The sequence below is a fragment of the Leucoraja erinacea genome, chromosome 17 (genome assembly GCF_028641065.1).
Source record: "Leucoraja erinacea ecotype New England chromosome 17, Leri_hhj_1, whole genome shotgun sequence".
Lineage (NCBI taxonomy): Eukaryota > Metazoa > Chordata > Chondrichthyes > Rajiformes > Rajidae > Leucoraja > Leucoraja erinaceus.
Window position 1 is genome coordinate 12,093,068 of NC_073393.1, and position 25,734 is coordinate 12,118,801.

Here is a 25,734-nt window from a genome sequence, read left to right on the forward strand (position 1 = left end):
GTCGCTCCGTGTGATGCATTTATAAATTATTTAGTTGAAGCTTTGAGTGCTTTAGGGCTTTCAAAAATACTTTGGAGTATCAGGATATAGCTGTGTGTGTATATATTTAGCAGTATATAACTCTCTGTTGTGAGGTTTGTCCATTATTTTGTACTTGAGCTAAAGATAACAGATACTTGAAACAACCCTTTTCCATAATTTATTTAGCTAACAACTGAACAAAGGTTTATGTTGAGAAATTGTAAGTAATGAAATGAAATGATTCAATTTATTGTCATTGTCAGTGTACAGTACAGAGACTACATTAGTAACACGTTTATTATTTGACAATATTTTGAGGAAAAGTTTATGAATATTAAATAATACCTGGGAAATGTTAAGCGTTTTTATTTGGTATGCACTATATTTCAATGTTCACTTGTTTATGAACAATTGTCACTACCTGTATTAAGCTTCCCTGGATCCAGTGCTGTACCCTGCCTATTTAAAAAGTAGATTTTTGAAGTAAGGATGAATTGGGGAACATAACGTTCTGAATATTAAATATTACTGACAATGGTTCATGTATGTTCTAACGATGACCTGACATTTAAAAAAAAAACCTTAAACTTTCTAAAGTAATTTTGGATGCTGACTTTTAGTACTTGATATATGTCTGGCCAAATTACTTTTTACAAATGTTATTGTTAAAATTTAGTTTAATCCACACTAGGGTATGCAAGTATCATAATTCTCATTACGATACTTGCATTTTATGACAAAGAAGGAGGTTTTTTTAGCATCAAGTCTTTGACAAGGAGTAAACATTTCAAGTGACTAAAGGGCAGGTAACGATTGAGATGAAGAAGCAGGGACAGTTTTCACAATCTAGAATGCACTCATCAAAATAATAAAGGAACCACATTGAAAATTAACGGTACACAAAAAAGATGGAGAAACTCAGCGGGTGCAGCAGCATCTATGGAGCGAAGCAAATGGGCAACGCTTCGGGCCGAAACCCTTCTTCAGTTCAGAATTAATTAACGTTCAGAATGAATTTGGATTAAACTGTTGACCAAGAATAATTTAGAGGAAGATGAAGAATGAGTGGGGAAATGGACTGATGTGATGGCTTCTCTAAAAGAACTAGTCAGACATGATTTTGTTTAAGAAGGAACTGCAGATGCTGGAAAATTGAAGGTAGACATAAATGCCGGAGAAAGGATGAAGCGAAGGAATTAGGCAACATTTCAGGTCTGAAGAAGGGTCTCGACCTGAAACGTTGCCTATTTCCTTCGCTCCATAGATGCTGCCTCACCTGCTGAGTTCCTCCAGCACTTTGTCTACCAAGTCAGACATGATTGATTGAATGGTCATCTGCTACCCTGCATCACTCTCTGCTCCTGTTTTTTTTTTTTTTAACACATTGTCAATAACAGAATCACTGAAAAGTGACAGCGTGACAGGAAGGTCTTTGACTCTGTACTAGTTCTGTACAAGAACAATCTATCTTTCTCCATTCCACTGCTTCTCCTCATTGCCCTAAAAACATATTGCCTATGAAAGTAAGCATGCAGGTACAGCAGGCAGTGAAGAAAGCGAATGGCATGTTGGCCTTTTTAACAAGAGGAATCGAATAAGGGAGCAAAGAGGTCCTGCAGTTGTACAGAGTCCTACTGAGACCACACCTGGTGTATTGTGTGCAGTTTTGGTCCCCTAATTTGAGGAAGTACATTCTTGCTATTGTGGGAGTGCAGCGTAGGTTTACAAGATCAATTCCTGGGATGGCGGGACTGTCATATGCTGAGAGAATGGAGCAGCTGGGCTTGTACACTCTGGAGTTTAGAAGGATGAGAGGGTATCTCATTGAAACATTAGATTGTTAAGGGTTTGGACACACTAGAGGCAAGAAACATGTTTCCGATGTTGGGGGAGTCCAGAACCGGGGTCACAGTTTAAGAATAAGGAGTAAGCCATTTAGAAAGGAGACGAGGAAACACTTTTTCTCACAGAGAGTGGTGAGTCTGTGGATTTCACTGCCTCAGAGGGTGGTAGAGGCAGGTTCTCTGGATGCTTTCAAGAGAGAGCTAGATAGGGCTCTTAAAAATAGCGGAGTGATGGGATATGGGGAGAAGGCAGGAACGGGGTACTGATTGGAGATGATCAGCCATGATCACATTGAAGGCGGTGCTGGCTCGAAGGGCCAAATGGGATACTCCTGCACCTGATATCTATTGTCTATTAACTTACTGAGTCTTCCCAGCTTTTTTCTTATTTCAAATTTCTAGCAGCTGCAATGTTTTTAATATTTCTTCTACATCTCACTTTATATCCTTTACTTGTTGACCCTTATATCATTATAATTAGTTTATTTCTATATGTTCCTTCATAATTTACAATTACCTGTATCCTTTCACAGCCTCTGCACTCCTGATGAAATCAATCCCTGCTTCTTCTATCTATTCCATGTAACTGAAGTCTTGTGCCTGGAATCTTTACATTTGCTGAAAATGACACTAGCATAGATGGGTATGGACGAGTCAGGCCACAGGGTCTGTTTGTGTGCCGTATGACTCAATGACTCCGAATGCTTTGATTATTTCTGGCATTCATTAAAAAAAATAAACATTCATCAAAATTTGGAGGTTTATGAACAATACTATCTTTTTGAATATTTGAAAACATTTAAGAATGGAACTAAAATTAAGAAACAACATAATAATGCAAACCTTTGCCTAAATCCTAGTGGCAGATTGGTGGCAAGTTGGTAAATTGATTCCGGGTGGGAAATGCATGGAATTTGCCACAAATGGCTAGAAGGTGTTTTGGCATTTTCATGTTTGCATAGAAACATAGAAATTAGGTGCAGGAGTAGGCCATTCGGCCCTTCGAGCCTGCACCGCCATTCAATATGATCATGGCTGATCATCCAACTCAGTATCCCGTACCTGCCTTCTCTCCATACCCCCTGATCCCCTTAGCCACAAGGGCCACATCTAACTCCCTCTTAAATATAGCCAATGAACTGGCCTCAACTACCCTCTGTGGCAGAGAGTTCCAGAGATTCACCACTCTCTGCGTGAAAAAAGTTCTTCTCATCTCGGTTTTAAAGGATTTCCCCTTTATCCTTAAGCTGTGACCCCTTGTCCTGGACTTCCCTAGCATCGGGAACAATCTTCCTGCATCTAGCCTGTCCAACCCCTTAAGAATTTTGTAAGTTTCTATAAGATCCCCTCTCAATCTTCTAAATTCTAGAGAGTATAAACCAAGTCTATCCAGTCTTTCTTCATAAGACAGTCCTGACATCCCAGGAATCAGTCTGGTGAACCGTCTCTGCACTCCCTCTATGGCAATAATGTCCTTCCTCAGCTTTGGAGACCAAAACTGTACGCAATATTCCAGGTGTGGTCTCACCAAGACCCTGTACAACTGCAGTAGAACCTCTCTGCTCCTATACTCAAATCCTTTTGCAATGAAAGCTAACATACCATTCGCTTTCTTTACTGCCTGCTGCACCTGCATGCCTACCTTCAATGACTGGTGTACCATGACACCCAGGTCTCGCTGCATCTCCCCCTTTCCCAATCGGCCACCATTTAGATAATAGTCTGCTTTCCTGTTTTTGCCACCAAAATGGATAACCTCACATTTATGTACATAACATGTGCATGTACATAAATCCCTAATTTTCTGTGATTTAATGAGGAATCTGAATTTCTGAGAGTTGCAAGCAGAACTGCCTGCATTTTCCCGCAATATTTGCATATTATGGTACTGGGACTTGTTAAGGTGTGTAAAATGTATTTGCAAACACAGTATCTTAGTTTGAAACAATGTTGTTCAAAGTTCATCTGAAGACTAACAAGGTATTGATGAATGAGAAATTTTTGGGATGATCATAAGTGGTAGGAGCAGAATTAGGCCATTCGGCCCATCAATTCTAATCCGCCATTCATTGATCTATCTCTCCCTCTTAACCCCATTCTCCCGTCTTCTCCCCATAACCTCTGACACCTGATGAGCTGCTGCTTCTGGTAGGAAGCGGTTGGTCCATGCAAATCATGACGTTCATTGCTGTTGGATGGTCTTACCGAGGGAAGCAGTAATAATAGCAGCTATGTTCATTGCTTGAGGTAGAAAATCTTCCAACACCAGCAGAAACTAGATGATGACGGGTTTGACTTTGCGGCTTTTGAAAATACCTCACTTTCATTTCAAGTCAAAATATCAGAGGCTATTCATTGGTTGCCCAAGAAATAATCACCCCTGAAGGATGTCAATGTCATCACAAAAGGAGAGGAAATTGTTGGTAGACCAGAAATTCATGTGGACGAATTGCTGGATCACATATGTACGATAGAATTTTATTTATTCCTGGGGGGAAATTGATCTGCCAACAGTCATAAAAACACAAAATACATGAAATATGAAATTAAAGTGACGAGTGGAAAGGATTGGGGATGTGCAAAGATTGGGGAGCGGGAGTTGGGGGGGGAGGCGAAGGGAATCAGTCTCGGTCTACCCAATGTCAGAAGGGGGAGGAGTTGTACAGCTCGACAGAAGGGGGTGAAGTTAGTAATAATAGTTAGTAATAAACTAATTTGAAGTTAGTAATAAACAATTAAAAAAAAAACAAAAAACCAGGAGCTTAATATTTTCACATAAGAGCGTGATGGCATTAGCGATGCTCCTCATGCCGTAGATGTAAATTGTAATTTGAAAAAATCAGCAGCCCAATTAATTCTCAGTTCCCAGATAACAAAATATGCCATTACTCACTGATAAATTAGAATAACAAGTGTTTTGGAGAAACAAGGAACTGCAGATGCTGCTTTCCAAAAAATGGCATAAAGTCAGGAGTACAGGTTGGGCAGCATTTGTGGAGAACATGGATAGGTGACGTTTTGGATCGGCACTAACAAGCGCTTTGCATGTTTAAACATCACTGTAACACCGCCATATTGTTTTCCGTTAGATGAAGTACACAATAGTTGTTGAATGTGGTGCAAGTGAGGCTAGTTACAGAAGAGGGAAAGGTGGAGCTAACACAATGTCATGTTTTTGTCCTAAAAATGTTTTGAAATTCTGGGTGGTCAGATCACCAAGTTGTTGTGGTAGCATCAGGTTTGCCCACTAGGTGGCGCTCGGTCAATGTCTTTTCTAGCAACTTTTCGAAAAGCTGAATATCGCCAATCTAATTTATATGCAGCAGCAGCAGCCTCCATGGAACTAGAGTGCGATGATTTTTAATGAATTCATTAGTTGTTGATTTTATTTAGCTTGTGTTTCTGTTATGACACAGCAATAACCAACGTGATCCTTGTGTTCTTTTACCTTTGGCAAACTATCAAACATTTACACTTGACAACATTTGATTCATATTTTTAACAATTTTGGCATTTCAATACATTTATTTTGATTTTTCTCTGACTTTTTAGCATTGCACAAAATTAAGGGAAGCAACAAAAACAGGACCAAAATTCCTGCAATTTTGCCAGCTATTGTGACAAACATATCTGTTTGTGATGGTATTTCCCAATTTTGACAAGAGCATAGTGTATTCTTGAATGTCACAGAGAATAAATTGTTTGTGGTTCCAACCTGGTCCAGGCAGATCTACTCGTCCACATGAGTTTTTGGTTAATGGTGACCTCCAGAATATTGATGGTGGGGGTTTTGACGATGGCAAAACCATTGAATGTCAATGGTAGATGATTAGATACCCTGTTTTTGGAGATGGTCATGGTTGGGAATACCTTTGCGCCACACCTTAACCCATGTTTGAATGCCATCTATGTCTTGCTACAAGCTGAGGAGTTGCGAAAGGAAGTGAACATTGTCCACTCATCAAGAAATATATCCGCTGGGTAAGACTCCAACCTTTATGTGTTTTCCCTTTGATAAGTATCAACCAGTTCACGAGGGTTACAATGACATATTTAGTTAAATACTGGTCTCTAGCTGGGAAAGTTGCTCTTTCCTCTTATGTTCATATTTGAATCAAGCCAGTAATGAGATATGGGGCTGAGTGGCCCTGGTAAAATCCCAATTTCTGCATGAGTGAGTAAGTTATTGGTGAGTCAGTGCTGCTTAGTAGCATTGTGACAACAGCTCCATCACTTTGCTGAAGATTAAAATCCGACTGATTGGACAGTAATTGGCCAGATTGCATTTGTTCAGTTTGTGTGAATGTAATATACCTGGGCAATTTTCCACATTATTGGGTAAATGCCAATGCTGTAACTACACAGTTTTTTTTGGCTCAAGGAACAGTTAGTTCTGGAGGACAGGTTTAGAGTACTACAGCTGGATGTTGCCTGGTCTCTTATCTTTGCTTATGGTGATGAACAGCCTAGATGAACTAATTTTAAAGTCCTTTGAGCTTCAACTTGTATGTGACATGGTACTTTTACTTTCCTGCCCACTGAGTCAATGAGTAATTACTCACCCATTCCCAGTAGTTCTATGTTATCCCACTTTCTCATTCATTCCCTTCACAAAGACAAATTTACAGAGACCAATTAACCTACAAACTGGCACGCCTTTGTGTTGTGGGTGAAAACCGGAACACCTGGAGGAAACCCACGTGGTTATATGAAGATCGTGCAAACCCCACATAGACAGCATCAAAGGTCAGGATTGAATCTGGTGCTGTGAGACAGCAGCGCTACCGGCTGCACCACTATGCTACAACTTCTGAACATTTTGGGTAGCATTAGGTAGCATTGGTAGAAACGTTGTTGTGCCTCATGAAATTATAATTTACACGTACAACTATTGAATTGAAAAAAAATAATTATTTCACTAACTAATCTAAGTCCATTTCTGATAGGAATTGAGTTTAATCCCCCAATTTGCTGCCCAAAGCAGTCATCTTCTATTTAGAGAACAGGATATTTATTCTCTCATCATTCAAACCTTCTCCTTTATTACCCCAGCATGAATTTGAGAGGACCTTCTAAGCTCCAAGCAACAATTATGTAATTTTAATTATTGCTTGCCATCTTGCTTACTAAGTGGCAGACATTTGGGAGTAATGGATGCTTAGTCTCCAACAGATATTAGCAAGACTCCCACTTACATATGTTTCAAGTCACCCCCTGTACCTCTCTCCGCCTCCTCTGTCAAGCCATCCATCATTGTGAACAGTAATCTCGGCCTCCTTCTTGTTTGTTAACATAAAGGATTTGTTAACATGAATGACCAGATGACCAGCAAAGGTAGTAAGTGGATGAATGTAAGCATTATATTACAATTGGTAGTATATTTGACGAATAGAAGTGCATTGAACAGCTGCTATGATGTTTCGGAAAGTGAAAAGCTGTAGAAAATGGCCAATGAGATATATTGGCGAACTTGGCCATTGTGTTGTCACTTATACCACGCCTTGCATCCCTAACCAGTCAAGCCAGACGATACCATCCACAGCACATTCTAAGTTAGTTTGGATGGTTCTCATTCTGTTGGTGAGCAGAGTTATTTTGCTTATGGCACAGTAGAAAACAATGCCTTGTTTATGGATAATTGCTGCGGTCATTTAATGTGGCAGCAAACAGCTTCTTGATTCTCATGGTTACATGTCACTATGTCTCCAGGCTCAGTATAATTATCAATGATTCACTCAAATAATAATGGCTTAATAGAGACGCTTGTTAGACAAAAAAATAATTAGATAATATGAAAATTCCTTATGATAATCATAATAATCGAAATCAAATAGTAATTTATTAGCCAAGTATGTTTTGCAACCTATACGAGGAATTTGGTTTGCCGTACAGTCATGCCAAAAAAAGCAACAAGACACACAACTACGTAAAAAATTGACATAAACCTCCACCACAGCGGCTCCTCCACATCCCTCACTGTGATGGAAGGCAATAAAGTCTTAACTTCGGGAGAGTCGAACCATACGCAGTCAGGGCGATTGAAGCTCCCGCAGCCGGCGATCAAAGCTCCCGTGGCTTGGAGTTCCCGAAGCCGGTTGAACTCCACGTTGTTAAAGGTCTGCAGGCTCCCGCGGTTGGAGCCTCGAGGTCCCAGCAAGAGGCCGCCATCTCCACGACGTTAGGCCGCTGTGAAGACGGAGATACAACAAGGAAAAAGTTGCATCTCCGTCGAGGAAAGAGATAAAGAACGTTTCCCCCACCACCCCCACATAATACAAAACTAAAACAGACATTTTACAACAAACTAAAAACACAAAGAAGGAAAAAGAGGAGACAGACCGTTGGCGAGGCAGCCATCGTATGGCGCCCCCTTTTTAAATGCTTGAGTGAAGTTAATATGAGAAAATATGTACTTTGTATTTGTGTCCCCTAAAATATGAAATGTAACCAGTCGTATAAATGAAAATGGAAGGGTGTTTCAGCTTTCAATTCTTCAAAATAGCAAGCAAGATATAATGATCCCGTTTCTTGTTATCTATGACAAAGTAGACATTGACAAAACTAATTGATTTTCTTTGTTTTTATCTATTGAGACCCTAGTTTTAATTTTGCTGAAATGTCAGCTTGTAAAACATTAACCTTCATTAAGCTTTTAAATTTGTTTCAACTTTCAGCAGAAATTTCCCAGGGGTACTTTCTTCTGGTAATGATAACGTATTTGCATGTCAGTCTCCTGCTGTGCTTTATTTTTGTTTTCCTTTGATACTGAAATATGCCCTCAATTTATGGGAGCAACCCACAGTAGGTTGCCTTTTTTTTTTCTCTTTCCTCTTTTTTTCTCCACTATCCCTCCACGGAGATAGATTTTCTTGGCTTGCCTCTCTAATATTAGTTATGTTAATTAGTGCCTGATACCTGTGCAAGACAGGATTTTATTCCCCCCCACCAATTTGGTTTAATTGTGAAGGCTAATCCCCAATCAGTAAATGTTTAATTGATTTGGAGAAAGGTCAGCATTGTTTACCTTCACAAATTATTGACGATTCAAGCATGTTCACAATGGCCTATGTGTACTTTAAAGGTATCCGGAAGAGTTTCACAATCAACAAATAAAGTGTTGTTCAAATGCAGTTATTGTTGTAATGGAGGAATAATCATAAATAATTTGTTCAATGTTGGATTTTACGAATAAAGATAAAGAACCAGAAAATCATCATCTACATTAAGTTTGGTTGAGGGGCAAGGTTTCTTATTCCTCGCCAGCTGTGCAAAATGTATTATCCCAGAGGTAGATGACACAGAAAAAAACATAAATATAAATGGTAATGAGGGTTTTTTCTTGTTAAATAGCAAAAGGAGGTTTGCATTCTGTACTTATACACTTTTGTTTATGACTAAAATGTCTGATGCAGGATAACCAGATCTGTATACAATCTTTGTTTCACTCCTTACCCATCCATATCTCCAGACTCCCTCTCCCCTAACTCTCAGCCTGAAGAAGGGTCTCGACCCGAAACGTCACCCATTCCTTCTCTCCAGAGATGTTGCCTGACCCGCTGAGTTACTCTAGTATTTTGTGTCTACCTTTGGTGTAAACCAGCATGTGCAGTTGCTACCTACACGCGTTCTAAATTTTGTTTTTATTGCCATTGGATCTAAATCCTTGAGCTTCCTGACCAGTAGCACAGTGAGTACCTTCACCAGAGGTACCTCAGCACTTCGAGAAGTGGCTTATCATCGCTTTTTTAAAGGCAGTTAGTTCTGGGCAATAAATGCTGGTCTTTTAAGTGTTATGCCAAAATTTATTTCCATGATTTCAAAGCATGCATGTGAGTAGTTGGGGTAATTTCAGAACATCAGTGCTTGACTTGTGTAGCCTCTCGCATGAGCATGTGTGGAATTGTATCCTTGAGGTGATATTGTTGAAAATTTATTGGATGATAGAGAAGAATATACCAAATGATGTGCGTGCAAAATAACATTTGGACACAAAGTCCATACTTTGCCATTCCCTACATAATGAGGAGAACATTAAACAACTTTTTCACCCAGAGAGTTGTGAATTTGTGGAATTTTCTGCCACAGAAGGCAGTAGAGGCCAATTCACTAGATTAATTTAAAAGAGAGTTAGATAGAGTTCTAGGGGCTAGCGGAATCAAGTGGTATGGGAAGAAGGCAGGCACGGGTTACCGATTGTGGATAATCAGCCTTGATCACATTGAATGGTGGTGCAGGCTTGAAGGGCCAAATGGCTGCCTCCTGCACCTATTTTTTTTTCTATGTTTCTACGTTTCTAACATGTTCATTTGTCAAGAGGGGCTATCATTTTTTTTTCTTTAAGAAACACGGAAAAGCCTTCATTACACATGAGAAAGTATCATTTATTAGGTTGATAAAAGCAAGAAACACTAGTTTTGTGTTCCAGCATTTCTCCACTATTCCCACTACTATTAAAATTCAGAAATAGTATTAATCTCTTGAGGACTTGTAGGAAAACATTTTAAGCTAACAGCACACTGTATAGTGGTGGTGAAATAGAAAATGGATACATGGATTGAAGGACAGAGAAGCAATTTAGCGCAGGAATTGTAGTTTGCCACAAATTCTGGAAACAGCATAAAAGGGAGACTACATGGAATTTAATAAATGTAATGTGCAAAGTGGGAAAGCCAGTGTTATTGGTAGTATTTATAGTTGTTGGATTGACATATGCTGTGGTGCACGTGCATAGTAGGCAAAGAGAAAGGCAGCAGAAGCAAGGCATGTTAATTATAAGAAGTAGTGAAATAAAGTTGGATAAGAAAGCATTAAACAGCTTTTGAGTGGCCAGGGATGGCGTAGATGGTCACATTCAGTGACGTACAATGCTGTGTCCTTTAAGTGATCCAGAATTACATGGAGTCATGTATCAGAATTAAAGGACGTTCTTTTTGGAAGGAGATGAGAAATTCATTTAGTTGGTGAATCTGTGAAATCCTTGGCCACAGAAGGCTGTGGAGGCTGTCAGTAGATATCTTTAAGGCAGATATTTGATATGGTCACCATATCAAAAATGCTGGAGAAACTCAGAGGGTGCAGCAGCATCTATGGAGCGAAGGAAATAGGCAACGTTTCGGGCAGAAACCCTTCTTCAGACTGATCAATTAATAGGAGCAGCCCAATTATGATTAATTTTCATAAGGAATACCACAAGGAATACCAAAGGATTATCAACAGAGGACATGTTTTAAGAACAATTGAAGCTATTATATAAACTAAATATTAGCCACAAATATTAAATGCTAATTAACAAGGAAATGGAATGAAACTAAATGCAATGTAACGGTTACTTATTTGTCAAATAACTATTATTGTAACAAAACAATTGAACATCTGAGGATATGGGATCACAAGTTAAGAGGTTGTTGATTTTGATAATAAATTCCATTTTGTATATGGTAGATGGACACAAAATGCTGGAGTAACTCAGCGGGACAGGCAGCATCTCTGGAGAGAAGGAATGGGTGGTGTTTCTGGTCGAGACCCTTCCTCATTTTCTATGATGCCTTTAAAATAGTCACCGCAAGGGTCTTCACACCAGCATCATCAAACAGAAATGAACAATCTTAAGACGTGAGAGAAGACTATCAAAAGCTTGAACAACATGAAGAAACAAGAGAGGTGGCAAGGTTTAGAGGGGACATTTTGGAGCTTGATGCCAGTTAGTTAAAGCTATACCTGCCATTAAGGCGGTGAGGAAAATTACTCAAGAGCCTCGATGTGTATATTTCCATTTAAAAGCATACTGCACGATTTATGTAAATAATTCTCCCTTTTATCACCCTTGTGATGAGCATCAATGCATAAAAAGTGAAGAAAATGGGAATTTATAAAGTTGTATCTTTCTTTTATCAAATGACAGCTACTGCCTGATTTATTTTGACAAATTCATACTTAACTTCTTAAGTCTCTATTTCCCAGTGAATTGAATGGTCCATTCATTGTTTAATGATGAATGAAAAGAGCCACATTCCAGATGCAGCTTACCCAAGAGAATATGCTTGTTTCCAAGGGTGATTTAATTTCTCTGTGTTGTGATTTATGATATTTGTGATTGAATAAGAGAAAACTGAAGTCAGTTGACAATGGTGCCATTATTTTCCTCTTGCTCGTCTTTGGTCTTAACTATCTCTACATATTTATTTAATTCCCCATTGCTTCAAGCCAGTTTCTATAGTTGACTTCATTGCACATTCCCCATGCATTGCTAAATTGTCATTATAAATAATATGGCAGTTTCAAAGTACAAGTAGTTGTCAGTGGTAATGTTGGCTTGACATTACACATTTGAACATTACATCTGGATTAGAAGAGCAAAGAAATAATTTGCTAAGATATTGGTAGAAATGGGTGTGGAGGAGTTCTTGTACACAAGAGTTCGGGAAAATGACCTAGTTCTAGAGCTTGTGATTGAAAATGTAGTCTGGATGCTCTCAGCCTTTGAGTTTCCAATATTGAATTCTGTATTGTGAAATTAAATCTGTGGGTTTGGGAACTTCTAACACAATGTATGTTATTTTTTACATAATGTCACCTTTAGTTCGTTTAAGCACACCACATTGGCAGATTGAGGTTGGATAGTCAAATGAACAGCGCAGATGAATGACAAATTATTTACTTGTTTTGCAGTAACTTCATTGAAGAATGGACAGTGGGACTGAAGGGAGCCTCATTAAGAAACGGTTTGTAACTGAGGCTGAATTAGATGAAAAGCGCAAAGCAAGACAGGAGGAATGGGAAAAGGTTCGAAAGCCTGATGATCCAGAAGGTACAGTACTATGTTCTAAGCCATTCTGACGCTCCGGATCTTGTGAAGAAAAAAAATAAGGAGAGGTTTTGCATCTTTTTTAATATTTAATAGAAATGTCCATGTTTTCCTTCTAAATTTAACATCTCATGAGTTTGTAGAGTTTTACATTGAGGTATAATTGCTCATGAAATGTTTACTGTTTACACTTTGTTTATCCACCTTGCTTAATTAAATTCCGTGCTGGATTTATCAGAAGAAAATATTTGTTGCAATTATTAAGTTGAATCTGAAACCAAATGTCAAGGTATAAAGTTACATATTTGAAAAGAATAGATGAAAAATGGATTACATCCTCTACATCTTCACAATTGAATGCATATGATAAGCAATATGTGTCTCTGCATGCTATTCCTGTATTATAAAATTGTAAATGTTTCTCTGATGCCAACTAAGTGACCTGAGAGGAAGAGAATATTATTCTTGTTATTTCCCTCTTGGAGGAGGGTGCCAGCAGCATAGAAAACAGTGTTGTTTTCATTAAATGCAGTTATAGTGTCATGGAGTCATACAGTGTGGAAACGGGCCTTTCGGCACAACTTGCCCACACCGACCAACATGCCCCATCTGCTTTTGGCCCTATCCCTTTAAACCTTCCCGATCCATGTACCTGTCTAAATGTTTCTTAAACGTTGCGATAATCAATTGAGGCTGCGACAGTAAATATGATTTGGGGTAGATCATTAATCCAGTTGCATTAAGGATTATTGATTTTCTTCTCACTCCATAGAAGCTGTATAATCTGCTGAATACTTCATGCAGTTTCTCTCTTTCTTTCATCCAACACTTCAGTTGATGCTATTATTTGTGTACTTCTTGTTCCTTTAACAATGAATGGTATAATGTTTAAACAGCAAGGTACATGCAAATCTTCATGTAAACTAGAATCGCTGCATTGTTGTAATTAACCTCCCCTTTGTTTGGATGGGCTGAATTCAGCACTTGAGAAATCAGATCAAAGTTTGCTGATATTGAAAGCTACACTGCACAAATTATAAAATTGATAAGAGGAGGCAATCAAGGCATTTTTTTCCCCAGGAAAAGTTGTTGCTGGGACATTTTGATGCAAATTGCAGTAAGTGATATTAAAGGAGATAATAACAGGCAATATTACTCTTTGGCCTTGAAATTTTCATTTTACAAGTATGGAGTTTATAGATACAGAAGTTAAAGTTGGAGATTCTACTCTTTCTATTACAACTTTCTTTTAAACCCAATTTATTTGTCAATCTGGCCAGTTCTTTTGCCCAACATCTTAACTTGTATCTCTTTGGTGTCATTTGTTTTCTTGTTTTCAAACTTGGTTTAGACCCTGATGATCAGGTGAGGATTCTTTACATGTTCTTATATTTTGAATGGTCTCACTGTTTCTTCTGCTGCTCATAGATCCCAGTCCTCTTTGAGGGCACCATGCTGGCTCAGAATCCAGGTTATTTCAAATATGTCTGATATAGTATAGTGAAAGGCTTTGGCAGAGTGAATGTGGAGAGGATGTTTCCACTAGTTGGAGAGTCTAGATCTAGAGGTCATAGCTTTGGATTTAAGGGACGTTCTTTTTGGAAGGAGATGAGGATACATTTCTTTAGTCAGAGGGTGGTGAATCTGTGGAATTCTTTGCCACAGAAGTCTGTGGAGGCCGTCAGTGGATATTTTTAAGGCAGAGATTGATAGATTCTTGATTAGTACAGGTGTTAGAGGTTATGGGGAGAAGGCAGGGGGATGGGGTTAGGAGGGAGAGATAGATCAGCCATGATTGAAATGCGGAGTAGACTTAATGGGCCGAATGGCTTAATTCTACTCCTATTCCTTATGACATGACTTTATGCCAAGAAATATGCCAAAAAACAACAATATTCAGGCCAATGTGTTTGGAATATACATTACATTGAACCACCTTATCAGAAGGTAAATAATGTTTGCAATATTTATTTCAAACTAATTATTTTATAATTGGCTTAAATGTAAAGTGTTATCTTTGTAATTTTTATTAAATCTTGGTAATTAGCCTAATCTCTCCCTGAAAGAGAACAAATTGATATTTTAAATATTCTCTGCCATAATCAGTTGAATTGTAGTTATAAGATGTAAATAATTGTGAGTTAAATTGAAAGAAGTCGCAGTCATTAACATGACAAAACAAATTGCATTGTAGTGACTTTAAATTATGAATTTGTCATCTTTTCTGCTTGGCAGCAGAAAAAACATTTCAGGAATAAAAACACATCATGACCACGTTTAATTTCAAAGTGATCCAAATACTGGTCTTAGTACTAATAGAATTTGAAAGAATGTGCCAGGTGTTTATGTAATAGTATCTATGGTGGGGTTTTTTCCCATTAAATTACTTTTGTGCTGCAGCATGCAACATTGAGACAGCAGATTTTAATATTAGCTATTTGCATTTATGGAAATGTGAGATCGCTTGGCTGGGTAATTGGAATGCCACTCAGTGCTTGCCTGTGTATCTGCTTGCTTAGTTAATGAAGCTTTAAAAAAAAAGACTGAATTTAATAGACACAAAGAACACAGGCCACAATGTTTTCACAGGATTTACCTCATTTTTTTGGGTGGGTAACTATCTGTTCAAGGTTTAAATGAGTATTTTATATTTTTTTTTAAATGTTTTTTTATTATTGATTTCAGATACAGAATAGTGAATTTGTTGTTAAATGCAGTAATAGCTACCACACACTGAGAGGAGCCTTTTATCCTATTCATTGGGAAAGGTTTCATATCGAGCCATATAGATCAGAATAGTCATAACACACTTGATCTTTCTTTTTCCTCACGATTTAGCCTTTAATTTGTAACATTTCTTCTGGCGTTAGTAGAGTAGCCTGTCTTAATACAAAATGGGGATATTTTGTTTGACTCTGTCATGATTAGAATGCATTGACAATATTTTTACAATAGTTTTTACTGCAGAATTAAATTATTAGTGTAATCATCTTAAATCAAAAGCTAAAATAATTTTAAAACGGTTATTTTTAAAAGCTAAAAGGAGGAATTACTTTAGCCGTAGGGTGGTGAATCTGTGAAACTCATTGCCACAGGCAACTATGGAGGCCAAGTAATTGGGTATTTTAAAAGTGGAGTCTGATAGGTACTTGATTAGTAAAAGTGTCAAAAGTTATGAGGAGAAGGCAGGAGAATGGGTTTTAGAGGGAACAATTAATCGGCTATGATCAAATGGCAGAGCACACTCCATGGGCCGAATGGCCTAATTCTGCTCCTTTGTCTATTGTGTTCTATCAATATGCCTCCGAGGAATTATTCAGATGAAATTAACATCAAACTAATGACTACATTCCATTTTTTTTACTTGCATTAGTACTTCAAATGGTTTTTAAAAAAGACCTTTTGATTTTGAGTCAACTATAAATGTTTTCAAGAACTTATTATTATTAATATACTACTTGTTTCCTGACCCCTCATAGACCGTTCTAAATAAGCAATGCAATCCAGGTGGATTACTAAATTGGTTATTCCACTTTTTAATCAAATTTAAATGTTCTACAGAGCAAGTCTTACACGAGCATGGATGCACAACCTGATTTTATGTTCAATGTGGCAGGCCATTGCTGTGATTCAGACACTCAGGCCATTGCTGTGATTCAGACACTGCATGCTGCTTTGACAAATAATTGGTTTGATTCACTTCTCTTTGTGGTTGTTCCATTGGGTGCATTACATTCCATTTGCAAGTTGGCTGTCTACTCTGCTGTGCAACATTTGATCTTTTTTTTAATTTGCAGACCAGTGAGCTGTATTTTATTCATCATCTTCCGATCTAACATTCTAAATATACTGAACCCCGCAAGAAAATATTAAGGTAGTTGCCTAAGGCTGGTGATTATCAAAGTGCAGCTGAACACAGACAATGTTTTCCAATAATCTTGCCAAATAAATTATGTGGATTAGAAGTAAAAGGGTATAATGTAGATCCAACGGAGACTTTGGGGCATACAGTGTGAGAGTGAGCCAATACCTGTTACTACCTGCAAATTAATAGATAGTTAAGGAACCATGTGATCTCATCCAACTGAAAATAAATAGAGGCATTTTCCTGGGGTTCATCTTTAATATGAAATCTTAAATTAGTGACTGAGACAAGTTTCATATTGTCTATTTGCAATGTTATATCCAGAAGCTGTGTCAATATAAAGCCCATGAGCCTTTTGTACATATCAGTAGGTCTGAGAACCGTGCTCTAAAAAGAATATTGTAACTACATGCTAATTCCAATTTTCTCATGTCAAATATGTGCGAGTACACATGAACATGAAAGTTAGCTCTCTTTTAAGCACAGAAAGGAGTTATAAACCTTTGACCATAATGGGTTTAAAGGACCATTTGGAAGCTACACAGTTATGATTAGCATCACATAATTGATTGGAGCTGGTATGAATCTAATATAGCCCACAGCTAACAGGGATGTGTTGGGTTGAAGCAGAATTTATGGTGCTATACACAGGCTTATAATGAGTGGATAAGAAATGGGGACCAGATTTGCCGTATAACACATGGTTGCTTTGCTTAAAAGGTTGTAAATAGCAAGAATACTGTTGACGGTAGATCATCAGTTAATTTCAAAGCTTGTTTTACACAGTTGACAACATTTGTCTGAGGAGTTTGTTTGATTTTTTAAAAAACTTTTGTTAAAAATCTTTACTATTAATAATTTGTAGCTTTGATAATGAATCACAGGTTTTAATTTAACGGATTTATTGTGGTACTGTGCAATTATTGTAATACAAGCCCATGAGAATAGGTTTAAAACTGTCTGAATCGTTAATCTCCATACATAGAGGTGATCCAGTTTACTAAATGTTTTAAAAATGGCAGTAGCATAAAATAAAAGGAAATAAAGTTGAATAAAATATACTTTTTTCAATGTGGCCATTCTTCATTTATTCTGTTAAGCGTCACATTCAATTTATTGTTTAACTTAAATGCATGTATGGCAGACGAGGAGTGGTTGCAGTGTGATTCACACCCGCTCATGACATTAATCATAACTCTTTTGTGATGGTATCGATCAGCCAACTTGGATATTAATAGCATTGGATATTACATACTATTATTCCTAATCTGTAATATATTCAAAACAAAATGCACAACCATATCTTCTCCTTTCAATTTCGTCACAGCGATGCAGATGTAATGCTGGAACGCAGACATAAAATACAAATAGATCAATGCCAATAGCTTTATCAAGCCAGCATCATAGATATTGGTAGATTGCAGCATTCTATGTTAAATAAATCAGTCTTTGGATGACTTGAGCAAAAACAAATTACGATATACCAACATCTTTGACCAACAATGCGTGAATTTGTGCACAACTGTTGTGAAAAGAACTGTTCATTCTTATTTTAAAGCCCGTGTTAATTCTTCTCCAGAACTCTAGCTACGGTATGATCCATAATGAGTCTTTGTTTTCCTTTGTACATCTCTCAATTTTTCATTAGGTGTATTGATGAGATAAAGCTATTTTGAATGGAGAAGCAGTAACAACTAATGATGAGTATTCTGGAGAAAACATAGTAAACATTGGAAGCATCGCAGAGGAAGCATTAAATTGCAAAATGCTTTTAACAATTTAAATGCATGGACATAACCACACCAAATGGATTCTAATGTACATAAATGTGTGTTCATCCACTTAGGCCTAACAGGGTTGGACAGAGTACCTGCTAAATGGCGAAAAGCTGAAAAGTATTCCATGTCCAAAGATATTTGGGCATCCATATAGACAACTTTATGCCTTGGATAAGTGCAGAAAATTATCAAGAAGGTCATGGATATGCATCCATATTTAAAGGACTGAAGAAGCAGTACGTCTCTACTCTGCCTTGCTTAGTTTAGTTTATTATTGTCACGTGTACTGAGGTATAGTGAAAAGCTTTTGTTTGTGTGCTATCCAGTCAAAGAAAAAAAGACTACACAATCAAGCTGTGCACAGATAAAGGATAAAGGTACAACATTTAGTGCGAGATGTAAATAAATGATGTAAGTTATTGAACTAAGATCACACTTGCAACATTTTGTGTTTTCTGACCACACCACATTTGGAAGGGTCTTGGCCTGAATGCCCGAGAGATTTATCGGAATGATATCTAAACGCCAGGGTTTGCCTTGGGACAAGAGTCAAGGGTGTTTAATTGTAAAATGTACTGAAATGGAACAATGAAATTCAAGATACAAGATACAAGATACATTTAATTGTCATTTGGACCCCTTGAGGTCCAAACGAAATGCCGTTTCTGCAGCCATACATTACAAACAAATAGACCCAAGACACAACACAATTTACATAAACATCCATCACATTGCTGTGATGGAAGGCCAAATAAACTTATCTCTCCACTGCACCCCCCCCCCCCCCCCCAATGTCAGAGTCAAAGTCAAAGCCCCCGGCTGGCGATGGCGATTGTCCCGCGGTCATTAAAGCCCACGCCGGGTGGTGCGAGCTCATCGTTGTTGCTGATGAGGCCAATCACCGTTGTATATCATCTTGATGATGGTGTTAGCATACTTGATGATGGTGTTAGTACCATGGTACAGTGTGCAGTCATAGATGGGAGAGGGCGGAGTGTCGCACACTGTAATCGGGTCTTGGTGTTAGAGCCCCCGGCGTGCACTCGCAGAGTCCCGCGGCCATACCAAGCCGTAAATTCGTACTTACAGCTGCATAACAGGTCTGTAAATATAGTACTCAACAGATACCATAATTAAATAAAAATAAATAAATAAAAGAAAGCAATATTAGTCCCAAACAAAACCAAATCCTGAAGTCCCCAGTGCAACCAGGATAGTTTGGAATTTTGTAGGTATTCATTAACCTGGTGGATGATGAGAAGAGACTGGTCCTGAACCAGGAGGTCACTTTTTTTTGCAGATTTCTGTACCACCTTCCTTATGGCAGGAGTGAAATGGGAGCATGGCCAGCGCAATGTGGGTCCTTTGACTTTCCCAATTACAGAAGCAGGTTATAATCATAGGAATTTAGATAATTTTAGGATTATGTGACAGATTTCCACGATTAAAGGGGATCTGATATTATTTCCACTGATGGAGAAATTCAGGACTTGGAGACATTGGCTAAAAATGTGACCAGGTAATGCAGGATTGAAAAAAGGAGAGCGCGTGGAGGAACTCTGGCTTGAGTGGCGAATGATTTGCACCTACTATGTGAGATCTGGGCTATAACTGCAGCTGCAACATCTGACATCGGCTTGGCTTCAGAACCGGCAATGAATAGATTTCAAATACCTATGCATAAATTAGTTAATCTAATATCCACTTTGAAGGCCAGAAACCGTTTTCACAGAATAATAAGCAATAAATCCCAGGATACCTTTTAATATAAATTGAATTTGTCTTGTTCACTGTAAATCATTGGTTTTGATGCATCCTTTATATGATATATAAATCCCCAATGTTGCACAAAGAATGTGTACTGATACTCAGCAGACCAGTCAGATTTGCTCATGCATAGGCATTGTAAGATGTCTTTTGAGCAACATATGTATAGGGTCACAAATTGATTACAATTCTGGAAGTTGGTCTCATCAGCAGCATAGCACTAAATTTTAAGTCCAATTCCCCAGTTTTGTCAGTAGCCTTCCAGAAGCAGTATTTTCAGTGCTCTCCTCACAATATATTAATTCTATTGCTATGACAACCCAAGAGGGTCAAACTTTGGGCTGAATATCTTGAGATACTGTGGCACAAAGAAGAAAATATTCTCTCTGATAGCCATTCTTTTTGAAAAGTTGCAGAAATAAATGGCTACATTTTAAAATGGACTTCTTATCAAGAATAATTAATTAAAAGCAGGAAACACTTGTGCCAAAAAATGTTGAATATGTATTCGTGATATTGAATGTTTCTATCCGGAATTCAATGATCCTCCTGTTTATCACTGTTTTGCAAGCCTGTAAGTCTTCATCATCACATGGCAATATATTAAAACAGTGAATCCAAGCCAATTTGTTACTGCTTTATTCCTCGTTACTGAAAGCTCACTGTTGTAGTTAATGGAATTTCAATAATTATATTCTTGAGGGTAAGGAGGATGTTTATTCAAATTTTCTTGTGCTGCAGGGTTATTTATAGCACAGTTTCCAGTGAATTGGGTTGAGCATTTGGACATAACCTGTACATGAAAATTGCAGTGTCCTCCCACAACACTAATAACTATCTTTTCAACATTTAACAAGGTTTTACATGCATTATGCGGCTGTTACATGTAAACAAGCTGTGACTGACCAAAGGATAATCGGAGGCACAGTTGGATACAATTTTGGAATAGCTTAATGGTCCTATTTTTGCTGATTAGTTCATTGAGATTGGGCAAACTAAATTCTTTCATGATTAATCTACTAAACCACATGTAGAAGAGCCTGTTTCTACGCTGTATCTCTAAACTAAACTAAGATCAGATCAAAATCCGTAAAATCACAGCAGTGGAGTGCTAGATTAGATTCAAACCATGGATGCTGACTGTGTAGGAAGGAACTGCAGATGCTGGCCTACACCGAAGATAGACAGAAAATGCTGGAGTAACTCAGCGGGTCAGGCAGCATCTCTGGATAGAAGAAATGGGTGATGTTTCTGGTTGAGACCCTTCTTCAGACCTGTGTGGAGTTTGCACATACCCTGTGGATTGGTTTCCTCCGGGTGCTCTGGTTTCACCCCCACCCCAAAAATGTACAGGTTTGTAGCTTAATTGGCCTTTAGACTGTGTGAGAAGGATGAGAAAATTGGTTAACATAAAACTATCAATGGTCAGCATGGACTTGGTGGGCCAAATGGCCCGTTTCCATGCTGTATTTCTACACTAAGCTAAAGATTCTTCCTTGGTTTGATAAAATAATTCTTCAAACATAGCTTGTTTTCTTTCTGACAATATTTCCTTGGGTAACCATGTTGTGCATAATTTCTTAACCAACCCTTCGAGGACTTGATCTATTTTCAAACCTGTCCTGTAATATTTCAATAGCACGTTGAGGCACCAAGTTTATGTCCATGTGGATAAAGGTCTATTTGCAAGATAGCACATCCAGCCTTTGCATATTGCGCCTTTAAGCTCATGATACAAACAGTTGCATTTAGTGTTATAGACACAAAATGCTGGAGTAACTCAGCAGGTCAGGCAGCATCTCTGGAGAAAAGGAATAGGTGACGTTTCTGGTCAAAACCCTTCTTTAGATGTGTTGCATTCTTTGAGAGGCAGGCACACCGCATTACATTGCTGCCCAATCTATTTACTTGAAGCTGTATTTGATCTGATAAATTATGGAAAGTTTGATGCAGTATAGATCAAACTGAAGGTCATTGTCAAAGTGAGTTCTTCAACTAAATTGTGGATCTGCATGTGGATCTCAATTTATTAGTGTCGATGAAAGGAACTGCAGATGTTGGTTTACAACAAAAGATACATCGTGCTGGAGTAACTCAGCAGGTCAGACAGTATCTCTGGAGAATATGGAAAACTACTGCAAATTATTTATTTACTCCATCACATCCATTATCCGATCTGTTCCTTTCATGATCTTATACACTTGTTTCAAATAGAGAAATATCTTGTTACCTTTCTTAATGACGTGCATGTTCCGAATGTGCTCCTGTAGAAACAAACATTTCCCATCTATCAGTAATATTGTATGATGTTATACGATATAAACAAAATCAGGTGCAAATGAGCAAACTTTCTTCAAAGTGCAAGTTCCAAGGCTCTTTACAGACTAAGGAATCACATTTCTATTTTCATATTAAGTAATGGAGCAATTAATTTGTACATCAAAACATTTGCCAGGAACACTGATAGTAAAGGTTTAGAGGGATATGGCTCAAATGCAGGCAGGTAGGACTAGAGTAGATGGGGCATCTTTGTTGACATGGTCAAGTTGGGCCGAAGGGCCTACTTCTGTGCTGTATGACACTATAACACACTGTAGTTCTGTGATGATTGTTGCAGAACAAAGGATGCCAGGGCAATAGGAGAACTTTCTTCTGCTGAACACAAGCTTTGAATTTTCGCTGAGAGGATAAAGTACACCGCTCATATCTTCCTTCATTGTGGGGCGCATTTATGATTATAGAGACTTGTCTGGCTGGATCATTTATCCAGCACTCTGGAGTGGGATAAAAACATGACCTCTGATTCTCAAGTGTGGGTGCTGCCTATCGATCCAAGGCTGAGACTTGTTCATGCAACATATGATGCTGTCAGGAAATTTGGGAATAGCGTGAGACATGCTGTCTCTGTTGTAAATCTGAACATCGATGACTCTTCTTTTGGCAGCCGGTCTGCTTGTACTTGTGGTACTGTAATTGTATCTGTTTATCAGCGTCAATTGTTCTGTCCGTGTTTAAGAAATGAATGTTCCACAAAATTCTTGCTCACTGTCTAATCAATAAATGTGCTGCAATGCTCTTTGGAGAGCCAAATTACCTAATCTCAAACAGAGCAGCGTTCAAGATTGAAACTATGCTTTCTTGCCATTTTGGTCTAAGTCTAAGGGCATAGCTATTGAGCCAGAGACCCAGGTTCGATCCTGAATACAGGTGCAATCTGTATGGAGTTTGTACGTTCTTCCTGTGACCTTGTGGGTTTTCTCTAGGTGCTCTGGTTTCCTGCTACACTCCAAAGACATACAGGTTTGCAGATTAATTGGCTTAAGTAAAAATTGTAAATTGTTCCTAGCGTGTAGGATAGAGTTAGTGTACAGGGTTTTTGCTGGTCGGTGCAGACTCGGTGTGCTGAAGGACCCTTTTCCGCACTATGTTTCTAAAGTCTCTGCTCCAATTGACAATTGATTCCTGTTGGGTTTCGGGTGTAGATAAAAACTTGTTCGTATGTGATGTCCTCCATGGTTAAACCATCTCCCACACCATCACAGCCTTCTGTATCCATCCAAGATTCAGAAATGTCACGAAAGAAAGGAGGACATTGCACATGAATAATTGTGTTATTAATTACTGTCTTAATGGTAATTGGGAGATGATGAAAATTTAGTGAGTCATAATAATTTGTTGCTTATCTAAGGTGTATTAATTGTCAAATATATTTTGTACTCCAGTAAACTTTCAATTGCATTCTCTTTTTGTGAACATTTTTTTGCTAATTTTTGAATGGAGTTAGCTTATCAACCCTTTAAGTGACAAATCATTTAATTTTGTTAAAAATAACTGCAAGAAATAAAATCTCCTTTAAAAGCAGCTACAATAATAGAGGTACATTCTGTACCAAGAAGTAATCTGAATCTTTATGTCTGGTTATGTTACAAAAAGACAGTCTGTGAAATGTCATGTTATATTGGCCATTAATTCTGAAATGTGAAATAGATGGAAGTATTGCATTATGTCTGTTCAAGTTAAAAAGTCCTTGACTGCAATTTAAGGAGAATTATTTTCATTCTGTCACATTGGTTTCCAAGTGAATTCCAGTTCCATTAAAGGCTTCTGTCGTAATGTGGAATTCTATGTCTTTTGATACAGAATTGTACCTTCAAGGATGAAACTTTGTTTCATCTCAGTTATTCCATTGATTGGTGTAGAAGGAAAATGATTCAACTTATTTTCCTGTGTTTTCCACCACTCTCTTTTGTCCCATACAAATAGTCTGCGTCAGTACACATCTGGTGAACAGATTTAAGCTAATTAAAGTTAATTGTGAATTACATTTTTGTTCTAATTTCATGCTTCTGTAACCACATTGTTTTTGGTAGATGTCCTTGTGCTAGACAGGGCTATTTACCTGTGGAGTTTGATGCCACACAATGCCTAAAAGAATAACGAGACAAGGAGAGTATTGTATGGAGAATGCAATGGAAAAGTTAGGCAGTTCCCGAATTGTAATGTGCAGGAAGGAACTGCAGATGCTGGTTTAAACCAAAGATAGACACAAAATGCTGGAGTAACTCAGCGGGATAGGCAGCATCTCTGGAGAGAAGGAGTGGGTGACGTTTTCGGGTCAAGACCCTTTTTCAGACTTCTCGACCCGAAACGTCACCCATTCCTTCTCTCCAGAGATGCTGCCTGTCCCGCTGAGTTACTCCAGCATTTTGTGTCTATTCCCGCCTTTATAAGGTTTGTGTACTGGGAAGTCTGATGGGCAATTCAGGATGGTTCTGCAAGGTAGGGCTGTGCGTTACCTCTTAAACTAGGATGGCTGATTACTAGAGGTTCCCATTTCATGATTAGATATGATTGCTCTACTGCAAACCTGTAACAATATATTTTTGAAATCAGTGCTTTTGATTGAAATGAGATCTTTGGTTAAAGTTGCAAAGCCCTCCTGAATAATCCTTCGATGTCATTTAAGGAGGCCTGTTCATAGTACTCACCCAGAAGCACAGCAGAAAGGGGATTCGAATCTGTATAACCAAAGAGCGGAAGTGAATGATACTTCTTTATGAGAAAATGGCTTCACTTGCTACATCACCCGATTCCTTTACTGAGTCATGTGAATGCACTCATCTAACTTAGTTTATTTTCATCTTGTTTAGAGATATAGCGTATCACCCCGTCCAAGGATTAACCACTCACCATAGTTCTATATTATACCGCTTTCTCATCCAATTCTTACCTTTTAGTGCCAATTTACAGAGCCCAATCAGCCTATAAACCCACGTCTTTGTGATGTAGGAGGAAAGCTGACCACCCGGAGAAAACCCACAGGAAGAATGGGCAAACTCTGCATAGATAGTGCCGAAGGATAAGATTGAACCTGGGACTCTGGCATTATGAGACAGCAGCTCTATCAGCTGCCCCAGTGTGACACCTACTTAATACCTAGTGTCTAACTACTCTAATTGAGTGTACTTACTACTCTTTTGAGGTATTATTATACAAAGTACAATGTGGACTGCAAGAAAATGCAGCGAGTTGTAGATGTAGCTTACTTAGTCCATCGCACAGATCATATCTTCCACCATTGGCTCCATCTGCCTCAGAAAAGCAGTCAACATAATCAAAGTCTTAACCACCCCAGTCATTCCTTCTTCTCCCTGG

At 38.2% G+C, this 25,734-nt stretch overlaps 1 protein-coding gene across 1 annotated transcript in view; it reads left to right on the forward strand.

Moving 5' to 3' along the window:
- psme3ip1 (proteasome activator subunit 3 interacting protein 1) overlaps positions 1-25,734 on the forward strand; it is a 56,026-nt gene that overhangs the window by 2,291 nt on the left and 28,001 nt on the right. The window contains exon 2 of the mRNA XM_055648548.1: positions 12,534-12,672. Coding sequence (XP_055504523.1) covers positions 12,549-12,672 — 124 coding nt within the window. The 5' untranslated portion in view covers positions 12,534-12,548. The remainder of the gene's footprint in view (positions 1-12,533; positions 12,673-25,734) is intronic.